General features: G+C 45.3%; 1 protein-coding gene across 2 annotated transcripts in view; it reads left to right on the top strand.

Annotated features, from left to right (window-relative positions):
* The first annotated feature begins 7,681 nt into the window (after positions 1 to 7,681).
* Positions 7,682 to 11,932, top strand: part of GSS (glutathione synthetase) — a 36,456-nt gene continuing 32,205 nt past the window's right edge. For both annotated transcript variants that reach the window (XM_050917384.1, XM_050917387.1), the window contains exon 1: positions 7,682 to 7,884. In XM_050917384.1, the coding sequence (XP_050773341.1) occupies positions 7,788 to 7,884 (97 nt within the window). In that variant the 5' untranslated portion in view covers positions 7,682 to 7,787. The remainder of the gene's footprint in view (positions 7,885 to 11,932) is intronic.

Below are 11,932 nucleotides of genomic sequence, written 5' to 3'. Positions count from 1 at the left end.
TCCATGGCAATGGAGGCTGCTGGGGGGGGGCAGGGCACATGGGGGGGAGGGAAGCTGAATCACTGTACCCCCTTCTCCACCTCGCCAGAGCTGCTCACTCTTTGAGCTGTGCTACCTGATGCAGCCGCCTGCCCCATTAGACAGGAGGTGGAAGACACTTCCCACTGCATTCAGTTCACCTCAGGTCCAGAAACAATGCAGGGAATTTGAAGAACATCAAGCAAAAGGACCTGGCGTCTCAAGGATTGACTTACAAAGGATGTAGGCTAAATAGCAATGAAGGAAGGAACATGACAAGTATCTGAAGGATGTAAACATCAAAGAGACAGACTGCAAAGATAAATTGAATCTGAAGAGCAAGAGAAATGAGACCTTTTATACCGGCGAATGCAGTTTTGATGGAAGCCTCACTGGTTGAGACCTTTAAAATTAGCTTGGACAATGCACTTGAAAATGCATTATAAGAATAACCCTACCCTGCTGGGGCTGGAGCAGAATAAGGCTTTTCCATTTCTAACATCTATAGTTCTTCAGACATACTGCACGATGCATGTATTGGGGGAATGCTATGACTTTTGGGGGCACTGAACAAAATCTTTAATGTTATCCCACTGAACGTTTACATGTGTTAACATAACTATTTTGAGTTGGTACAAACCTGAATTAGGTCTGGGTCATTTCTCTTTGGAACTGTAGCTCTATTTTCCTCATACGTGATACTTTGTTCCAGGTAGGGAAAAGGGATTTCTTGAGAACATTTGCATTGGCTCCTATTCCCCAGGCAAGGATCAACTGTAAACCCTCTCTGTATGCTCAAGTAACTCTCCGGTTCTTTCTGCTTTGACTTGAAGCAGTTATAATAGTCACTTGATCTGCCAAGTTTTTGGGTAGCAGCAGGCTGGCAGGATGGGCAGTAGTTGGGGTGATATACGGAATACTCCGGTAGTGTTTTCTCTCTCCCACCATCCTCAGAAGGTGTTGCAGCATAGATGCCATGTGCACAAATTTGCTGCATGGCGGCAGCTTCCATATCGCTTCTGATATTCCCGCTTCCACCCATTTCCATTCGCTTCCCTTCTTTTAGGAGTTCATTTGTCACCGCCTTTGCTGGAACACTGTTCTCAAAGTAAGACTGTGTGTTAGTGAACTGCCCTCTTGTGGCTTCTTGCTTGCGTATGTTTTCCAAAGATGAATGAGTTGGAAATACAGATTGGTTACTGTACCAGTATGTTTCATTCGTGTTATCTGGTATTTCTCTATGGCAGTACTCCCTTGTTGGCTCCAGTTTGCAGGGTCCCATACCAGTAGCAGGGCTGCTTATGCTTTTCTTAGTAACTGACTGGAAAATATCTCCAGTAGGGAAGAGTCCATGTTGTGGCATCTGTCCACATCTGCAAAACATGAGCTTCTTCAGGATGGAGTCTCCAGAAAGAACTGGGGCAGACTCAGAGTCCAGTTTCTCCAATGGTATATTATTATTGGCCTGAAACATACTCCTCTGCTCTGGTGGCTGTACTAAATTACTGAAATTCCCAGTATAAGGAGAATCCAAGGTGTTCAAATTGTCTTCAGGATGAAATGTCCCATCTGCGAGACTCTGACTCTCTCTTTCATCTTGGAGAAATGGGGCAGTCCGACTTCTTCTCTCATCTGGTAAAGGTGGGCTCAAAAGACCTTCCTCTTTTGTTTCTGGATCAATTGCAGTGGACAAGATCTCCCCTTTACATGGTGACCTCTTTTGTGCCCCTGGCCACCCAAAACAAAAGTTCAGAATGCTCTGCATCTTCAAATCCTTTTTTCTTTTGGCAGGAGAGATGTATTGGGTCTCCTCAGTACTGTCTCTATCACTTAGCAGAGACTGTGCAGAAAGTCTACGTGTTACACCACCTTTTTTGGATGGTTTTCTGTTAATGCTTAGGGATTTCTCAGTGCCAGAATATCTCCGCTTTGGATGTAGGTTGACACTCAAGTTAGACAGAGGACCACAGTGACACTTAACAGCTTCTGAAAAAGGCACGTTATTCAATTTACCTGTTTCTGTTTCTTTCACAGTTTTGTAGTGACCAGATTTTTGCTTAAAAGGCTCAATATCCAAAGTCTTTGTGTTGTCAAGATTGGAAGAGATGTAGGGTTTGTTTATAAATCTTAGATCTCTTTGAGCTTCTTTTGGTTTGGTAGACACAATAGGATGTCTTATAGATCTGCAGACTTTTAATTGATGTTTGTGTTCTTCAACGGGTTCTTTAATGGATATCCCTTTTCTGTAGGGAAATTTCTGAACCCTGTAAGAGGTAGAAGGCCAAACTGTATCCTGTGTATCTTCAGAGGACACAAAGAACTGCTTGGCAGAGACAGGGTTAAATATAGAAGATGCTTGTTCTATCTGAGCTCCAGGAATGTCAGAATCAGAAGAACTGGTCTGCGTTTCCAGAGGCTGATTGGCTTCAGGATCTGGGACTTGTTGGAGTCCTACCTGCCCAGTAAATGGGATAGCTTGCTTTCGAGTGTCAGTATCTAAGTGCGCAGGATTTGGAACTATAGAAATACGCAACTTGTTAAAATATTGGTTAAGCTCAGGTTCTCTAAGTTTGAAAGCTAAGACAGGTCTACTTGCATCACCTCTAACTTTCCTAACCTTTGAAGAACTACTATATTTTGTTTTGGCTCCTGCTAATGAAACAGATGGAACTGAGTGAGCTGCTTCCAATGCTAGAGATATAACAAGAGTTGATGAACTAATGGGCAAACACCAATGCTTAGACGTCTGTGGTTTGACAGGTATATCAGCCACCGCTTCCAAAGGACAATGTAAATGTCCATTCACCAGTTCATCAGAAGATAAATCTTGACTGGCAATACTTTCAGTGTTATGAAACACAGCAACTTTCTTCTTGTCCACTTTTCTGTTTCTCTGTTCCTTTAACAGTGACCGTTTTGAACATTCACAAACAATACATTCACCAGGGTCTTCCCCTCTACAAGCAAAAGAAGCCTGCACAGCTTTATTGCACTTTGAGACTGGAGAAGAATCAGCTGATGGGTGCTTTTGATGTAGCTTATTAACTATGTAGGCTTTCTTAATTGTGAAAACAGCTGGCTCCTGTATTGGTTGCTCAGTACTGAAGAGCTGGGGGGGTTCACTTTTGGAAAATAAATCCTTTTGAGATGATAAGGCAGATCTTGATTGAAGCACACGCGCTGAACAACTTGCAGATGGGTGATCAATTGTTTGACTTCTGTTAAATGTAGAAGGTGATATGGATTTTGGTGCCTTTTCTTTTTGGCTACTCCTAGAATGTTGTGATTTTTTTCCTTGCAGTAAAAGATAGTCTCTGCCGTTATTTTTTCTATTGGTTTGATTGTTTCCTGAGACCAGAAGACCTTCTGTCAAGTCACTGGTTGTTTTGCTTCTTTCCCTCTCTTCTCCCAGTGAATGGTACTGATCCTTTGTATCAGTGTAAGGATGAAGATCACTTTCACTGTCAGAGCCAGTTAAATCTAGAGCGGAAACACTTAGAAGTTATTTTCAACTAAAAATAATTCTTTACAATAGAACACTTACAAAATATATCACAAGGAATCATTATCACTCACAGTATTAACGAATGGCAAGATACATTACTATAAAGCAGCAGTTCTCAAACTGTGGGTTGGGACCCCAAAGTGGGTCATGACCCTGTTTTAATGGGGTCATGAGAGCTGGCTTAGACTTGGTGGGGTCCAGGACCGAAGCCTGAGCCTCAGTGCTCGGGTCAAAGCCCAAGGACTTCAGCCATGGGTGGCAGAGCTCAGGTTACCCCTGCCTGGGGCTGAAGCCCTTGGGCTTCAGCTTTGCCGACCCCCTCCACTGGGGCACAGTTTTTGGCCTCTTCTCCTGGGGTGGCAGGGCTCAGGCTTCAGTCCCCTCTCTAGGGGTCACATAGTCATTTTTGTTGTCAGAAGGGGGTCGTGGTGCAATGAAGTTTGAGAATCCTTGCTATAAAGTATCAGCAACAAATTGACCAGAGAAAATTAATTTCATATTAATTTCTTTAATAATTCACTATTTATTCTTCAACCCAAAACACTGCTGAAAGGTGAGACAAGGTTTTGTAGCCTGACTTTCATTTTACCTTTGCAGCTACAATGGCTGTGTGAAAAGCTTGCTTCCCAGGAACAAGAATAAAAATCAGATTCATTTGCAACATCACACCACGCTGAGTTCTCGTTGGACATAGCACCTAAAATATAAACATATAAGAAGAGACTTTGAAAAAATAACTCCTTGGAACAGGGAAGCCGATGCCACTGACAAAAAAAATATCTGACCTTTGTAGAGATTTCAAAATAATTATATAAGATTCCCGACTAATTCATCCACTCCTCACAATGTATTCAATAGAGTTTCTACAATTATTTGGAAAGCTAAAAAGAGATGGAACCCTCAGGGCACCTCTTTTTATAGTAGGTTTTCAGAGCCCCAGTGATATTATTGTGATTGTTAATTTGTATTTTGGTAGTGGTAGTGGACCAGGACCCCACTGTGCTGTACAAACACAACCCAGGATGTCTGCCCTAAAGAGCCAGGGTCCTTTTATTGTTGGCAAAGGAAGAAAAATAACACCACTATCACCACTAGGTTGCAAGAGATGCAGAAATCTGGCAGAGGATTCACAGGCTACTACATAACTACATAGCTTTACATAGAGATGGGAACATAAAAGATCTGGTCCTCTAGTTCTTCTGCCATCTAGTGAAATACCAGCAGTTCCCATTTCAAGCTAGGTGAAAGAATAAGACTCAAATGAGAGAATTAATCTATATTCATTCTGAAAAAATGGAGGGGTCTATTCTAATCTGGGAGCAGCAGCTTTGGTAAACCAGTGCTTAAAATGCGTGCCTCAGCAACCTGGCACAATTAAAAAATAATTTTTTTGCCTGGCCTGCAACTAGGCAGGCCACTCATCCACTTTTAAACCAGACAGTCCTGCTTTTGTACTGCCGGTCCCCCATCCAATACTGAGGCAAATCCACATGTGGTTTTGTTCAGTATCAGACAGGCAACACCATAGTTGAGAGCATGCCACTCTGCCTCAAAGAACATGACCTTGCACACACACCAGCGGAGGCAGGGCAGCATGCTCTTCAAAATGCTCCCATGCACCATGCATGCAAGGTTATGCCAGCAAGGTGGGGGGTCACACAGGTGGGAATAGGCCCACTGGAAGTACCAGAATGTCTGGCATTTTGGGAATATGCGAGAGGCCACCCTGCCTGCAACCCCTTGTGGGTCATCCCCCCACACACATTTGAAGCATTGTCTCTATCCTCATTCAACTGCTTAATGTCATTTGTGTTTGTCAAGGGGATACCATCCCCCCCTTTCAAGTAGTGGCAATGAAAACTTTCAGGAGGACTCATTTATTTGTTTCTTTCTTTCTGCTACTGACATTTTCTTCCAACTTTTTAACTATAATTTTTTCCCCTCTAAGAACTAAGCAGATTGAAATGAATTAGCTCTTGGAAATAAAAAGGGTGGGTTTTTTATTATTTCATACAGAAATGAGTTTCACAGAGGTCCTATCTAAACTAGAGAAATTTTCCAAAAATATCCCTCCAGTGCTATGTGTTCTGTTCCACCAGCGGTAGCAATGTTGGAAGTCCTCATGTAGACAGCACCAGTGGCATACTAACACCATCACACATAACCCTGCTTACAGTAGATCCAGCTGACAGGTGTTAAAAATGCTGGTGGTCCATCTGCACTAAAGCTTCTGACATTGCTAACACAGTTAAAAGGATGTTAGCAGTGGCATAAAAAGAAACAAAGTCAGTTGAAGCCAAGTGCCTTGAATGACCGACCCAAGAGAGAAAGCATTGAACTTGCAACCTGCAGATAAAAAAGAAAAGTCCCTTAATGTCTGGGCCCTCTTGAGCCTTGTCTACACTATAACAAGTGTATGGATACGAAACACAGCTTAACTGTGCACGTTGCCATGAACAAATTGCATTCAGCACTATTTCAGTAACTGAGGCTAAAGCCAGGTTAGCCTTTCTAAAGCGGTGCTGAACATGGTTGGTCTTTGTTTAAGCTGAAGAGTCTTCAGCTCCCATTCAGCTGCACCCATCACTGACAAAGGTCAGCTGTAGTCAAAGTGGAGCTCCATCAGCAGAGAATTTGGCCTTTGGTCTTTAGACTTCCCAGGAACCCTGGAGAGGTTTGCCTAGGATGCATTTTCTTGTGTATATGGTATAAACAGATCAAAAATTTCACATAAATGGGAATATGTCAGAGTATGATGCCCGTTCAGTGAATCTATCACGATAGCCAAAAGGGGGATTGAATAGCCAAACCTCACTCTTCCAGAGAAGGAGGTGGGCCGGGACCTGAGAAGTTAAAAAGAACAAATGAAACACATGGTCCCTCTCACAACACTGTCTGCAAGTTCCTAGGCAACAGGAATCAGGGTAGACTTTTGAGGACAAGGGGTTTGTAAGGTTTGTTATGTGAATTTTACTGAAAAACAAGGAGCAAGTTCTGAACTGGTGACACAACAAAGTGCGATTGCAACTGCCCTATTTGGCCATGGGCACATAACCATTAGCCCAGCTCTCTGAGGTCAAATCCTGCTGAGGTCAATGGAAGTCGAGGGCAGTCAGCACCTTGCAGGAACAGGCTCTGTATCACTGGTGACAACTCAAATAACGATAAAAGGCTTCACTGCCCCCTAAGGAAGCGGGAGCAGTTTCCTCCCACCCTGATATTTACAACTCTGCAGCATTTTGAACAAGCAGGCAGGGACAGGAGAGAGATTCCCAGAGTGACCTGTAATTTGGAGCAGTTTTCTAGAAGGAAACCGAATGGTCCAAATTCAGGGCTGGCATAACTCCTTTGATTTCATGCAGGAGCTCTCTCCACTGCTTAGGGACTCCCAACCTAAACTAAACCCTTAAGAACAGAGTAATCAAAAATACAAATGCTGTCCCCCCATCCCCACTTGTCTCAGGCATTGCACCCCCACCCCAGTTGAACACCATGGCAGCAAGCTGCTGCTCCCATTGCTCTCTGGCTCCACCCAGCCCATGGGAAGGAGGCTGACCCCATGTACTTGCCTTCCCTGTGGGAGAGGAGCTGCTCACTCTCACCCCTGCCATACCCTGCCCATCTCATGCAGGAGAGGCAACATCACCCAGGGCTCCTCCAGCCCCATGGGGAAAGCTGCCCCCTATGCATCCCCAGCCCCACTGGGAGAGTTGCCCCCTGTGCACCCCAAACCCTGCCAGCCCCATTGGGAGAGCTGCCCCTTGTGCACCCCAAACCCTGCCAGCCCCAGGGGAGAGCTGCCCCCTGTGCACTCCAGCCCCCACCAGTCCCATTGGGAGAGCTGCCCCCTGTGCACCCCAACCCCCAACAGCCCCATTGGGATAGCTACCCCTTGTGCACCCCAAACCCTGCCAGCCCCATGGGGAGAGCTGCCCCCTGTGCACCCCAACCCCCACCAGCCCCATTGGGATAGCTGCCCCCTGTGCACCCCAAACCCTGCCAGCCCCATTGGGAGAGCTGCTCCCTGTGCATCCCAACCCCCACTTTGTGCACCTCAACTCCCACCAGCCCTAAGGGGAGCGCTGCCTCCAAGCCCTGCCTGCCCCCCAGGGTCGGTCTCCGCCCCTCTCACCCGCAGGCTCCGCCCCTCCCGTGGCTCATGGCCTCTGCTGCCCACGCGCCTGCCGCTTCCGGGTCCCCGAGGGGATTTGCGTGACGTAATCATGCCTCACAGCGCAGCGGGGTGACGTCACACGGCATTGTGATGGAGTTCCGACGTCAGCCTCCCACCCCCGGTACTGACTCTGCCGCGGGCGGGCCCACGGGCTCCTCCTGTAGCGCCCGGGGACTCTCCGGATCAGGTAGTGGTACCGCGCCCCCCGGTTCCAGCCCTCCGCCTGGGACCTCTCCTCTCCCTTGGGTGCTCATCCCCCAGCGGGGCCCCTCCACGGGTACCAACCTCCCAAGTCAGCGCCTTGCGCAAGAGACCTCCCTGCAAGCGGCACCCCCAGCCCCATGTGCGATGTGCCCGGGGCCGCCCCAGCTCTCAGACAGGGCCAAACCGCCTGGGGTGGGCAGCTCAGAAGGGAGAGCTCATAGCATCAGACTGAGCTTTCCTCCTCCCCCGTGGGGGCATCTGCAGTTTAACTGCCCCGGAAGGTGAAGGAGGGGAGTGCGAAGCCCTGCGGAGTGCCTTTCCGCCCCCACTGGCACTTAGGGACTAGCAAGGTGCAGAGCTTGTCTACCTGGGAAATTATTCCAGATAGAGTGAGGTAGGGTATGAATTTAAAGCACTCCAGCTATTCTGGAATAACTCCTTGTGTGGACATGCTTATTGTGGAGTAAGAGAGCCTTTTTCTGGTGTTTGGTCCTGGAGTAAATGGGCATACCTCCCATTAACTTCACTGACTGCTACTGGACTTCACTGGGAGTTGTGAGCACATGCACCAGTCCTGAATTTGATGCAGAATATGGCTAGTGACTTCACAATAGGCATCTTAGTGCTCCAGGTTTGACTCGCTGATTCCATTTCCAAAGTGCTGAATCTACAAATTAAAAACTGATCTACCCCACATGCCAATGACACAAGTTCCACCTGGAACACTTCTGGTCCTACGTCACCATGCACTAAAATGCTGCAAGCAGAATTTAATTCTGTTGATGTCTGAGGCAAAATAGACTCCAGCTTTCTCATGTGATGTAAAGGAGCAACAGACATTGCTGATTTGGTCAGCTTAATGTAACCTCTCTACATACACACTCATCATACATAATTCTAGAGCTTATTGCGTATACTTGAAGATGAGGTATGATGTGGAGCTGTCAAGTGGCGCCTTTACCATAAAAAACAGGGATACATAATGACACTATCAACACATTAAAATGACCACTTTGAAACATTTGCATTAGTTTCTGTTAGTTTAATGACTATGTATTATTTCAAGACATAAATTTGGATTTCTTTTGACCTCAAAGCATCACAACAACAATCTAAAGCAGGGGTAGGCAACCTATGGCATGCATGCTGAAGGCAGCATGCGAGCTGATTTTCAGTGGCACTCACACTGCTTGGGTCCTGGCCACAGGTCTGGGGGGCTCTGCATTTTAATTTAATTTTAAGTGAAGCTTCTTAAACATTTTTAAAACCTTATTTATGTTACATACAACAATAGTTTAATTATATATTATAGATCTATAGAAAGACACCTAAAAATGTTAAAATGTATTACTGACACATGAAACCTTAAATTAGAGTGAATAAATGAAGACTTGGCATACCACTTCTGAAAGGCTGACAACCCCTGATCTAAAGGGTAAAAATAAAATCTAATAAAAAATGCATACAAACATCACTGAAATGTAATAGCACTGGTGACATTTCAAGTCATCATCATCATCATGGGTTGCCACATTATTTATTCTCTTGGTATATACACAGTTCTGTGCAAGATTTTCTGTAGTTCTGACTACAGTTGATTTTCTCAAGTATTTTTCATGGTGAATTGGTACTGGACTTTCTTTGTTTTTTCAAACACTGCAAAAGAGAATCTGCCTGGGTAGAGTGACATTTTTCCCCACACTTCAGTGATATTTCTTGTGATGCTGGACTACACCTCTACCGTGATATAACGCCACCTGATATAACACAAATTCGGATATAATGCGGTAAAACAGTGCTCGGGGGGGGTGGGGATGCGCACTCTGGTCGATCAAAGCAAGTTCAATATAACGCAGTTTCATCTATAACGCGGTAAGATTTTTTGGCTCCCGAGGACAGCATTATATCGAGGTAGAGGTGTATCTGGAGACTGTTCTTGAAATACCACTCTATCCATTGAATGAAATATATTATTTCAATCAAGGTCTCTGTGTTGATTATATTATCTCCTTCATGGATGAGATTTCCATCTGCATGTAGTGGTATAATTCCATTCAGAATGAACACATCTCCCTGGAGTCTTTCTACTTCAGGTTTTGAAGCACTAGTGATGAATTGCCTCAGTTCAACATAATTGATAAAATCAGTGAAGGTGTAGCCCCAGTCTCATGGTGTAGCTGTGCAGCAAGGCATATGTGCAGTGGTGTGTTAATTTTGGAACTGTTAAACCCTATGTTCTCTGCAATTGAGAGCATCTTATTTGAATGTCTTCTGAAAGATTATACTCATTGCTGGCTGAATTATATGCATTTTTATCCATTAGCAAATGGACAGAGAAACTCGTGCACCAACTGGGGCACAAAAGTAGATGACTTCTCTGAACTACAATCACCTGGCTTTTGATAATATTCTGAGGCTTTCATTTTGGCTATTTCAAACTAAAGGATTGAAGTGGCATTATACAAAACCACTTGGTCATTTGAAAGCTGTTCATCAGGCTTGCTCACCAGAAGAACATTGACCAAACATTTAGATGACTTAAATTCCTGCTTCAGATTACTAGTAGCTTGGATAGCATCAGCTAATGTTATTGCACTTTATAGAACAAAGATAGATTTGCCTAGTTTGTGCTGTGCATGGAATGAAATTGCAGAACCGGAATGTTTTTTTCTAATCTTGCTGTTGGAATTGCCTGCAGTTTCTACATCTGAGGGATAAGTAGAGCATTATATCTTTGTAGCAGCTTGGCTAGGAGAAGAGCCTTCTTGCTGGTTAATGATCTTATATACATTTCTTCAATCGATTGAAATGCAGTGTCATAAGATGACTGTATTGTTGAATATCAGAGGGGTAGCCGTGTTAGTCTGGATCTGTAAAAGCAGCAAAGAATCCTGTGGCACCTTATAGACTAACAGACGTTTTGGAGCATGAGCTTTCCTGGGTGAATACCCACTTCCTCAGATGCATGTGACAAAGTGGGTATTCACCCACGAAAGCTTATGCTTCAAAATGTCTGTTAGTCTATAAGGTGCCACAGAATTCTTTGCTGCTTGTATTGTTGAAGTATAACTAGATGGTTTTGCTTTAAGATTTGTTTTACTCAAGTAGGAAGAAAGGCATGTTGAGTGATAAATTGCACCCTTAGCAATCAAGTCTTCTACAGGTATTCTGCACGACATATCATCATCTCCTCTTTGAAGTGCTGCCTCCCCGAGATTGGTTGCTCTCTCCAGTGTTTCTATTTTATTAAGGTTCTTGTGTTGTGTTGTTTTTTTTTTATCAAGCAAACAATGCAACAGGACCAATTACTGGAGGACATGCGTACTCTGGAAGCAGGTGAATATGACGCTGTCTGATCAGATTTTCTGTTTTCTTTCCTGGGTTCACAACTCTGACATGCGTCAAAGTCGACTTTCTTGTGTATTTCTGAAAGCAGGCCCCCTCATAGAGTATTGGTGGCACATCATCTAAACTAGACAAGGCATCCAATAGGTGCCAAAACAATTCATATCGCCTGGCTTTTGCTGCCAGCATCAGAGAATTCTGTCCAGCATTTGTGGCTTTTGGCAATTTTATATTGTTTTGATTTCCTTGACAAACAACAAAGTTTATGGAGAATCTTTTTCTCGTTGATGTAAGCTTTAAGGGGTTTGTGTACTCCATGTCTTCATATATTGTAACTTCCCTGTAGAGAGACAATCCCCACCACTACCACCATTGCTCACTTTGTACAAGTAAACAGGCTTGGGGTGGCTCTGCTCCCAAGGTGCCCTCCAGCAAGTCGCATAGGGCCGGGCCTTGGGGGGCGACGCTGCCTCGGCAGGCACCGGGCGGGGTGTTTAAGGTTGTGCCTCGCCAGGGCCCGAGCACCCAGAGGGGCTGGCTCAGCCCCCAGCGCGGCCGGCAAGGCACAGCGCGCCCCCCTGGCGAGGCCAGAGCCCACCGGCTGGTGGCTGCAGCCTGGCGCGAGCGGAGCAGCGCACGAGGCCACCCTGGCTCTGCACTCTGCTAGTCGGCGTTGGGAGCCCGGC

This window comes from Gopherus flavomarginatus, chromosome 11 (assembly GCF_025201925.1).
Source record: "Gopherus flavomarginatus isolate rGopFla2 chromosome 11, rGopFla2.mat.asm, whole genome shotgun sequence".
Classification (NCBI taxonomy): Eukaryota; Metazoa; Chordata; order Testudines; family Testudinidae; genus Gopherus; species Gopherus flavomarginatus.
The sequence above is the reverse complement of the archived record's forward strand: the minus strand, read 5'-3'. Positions and strand labels throughout refer to the sequence as shown.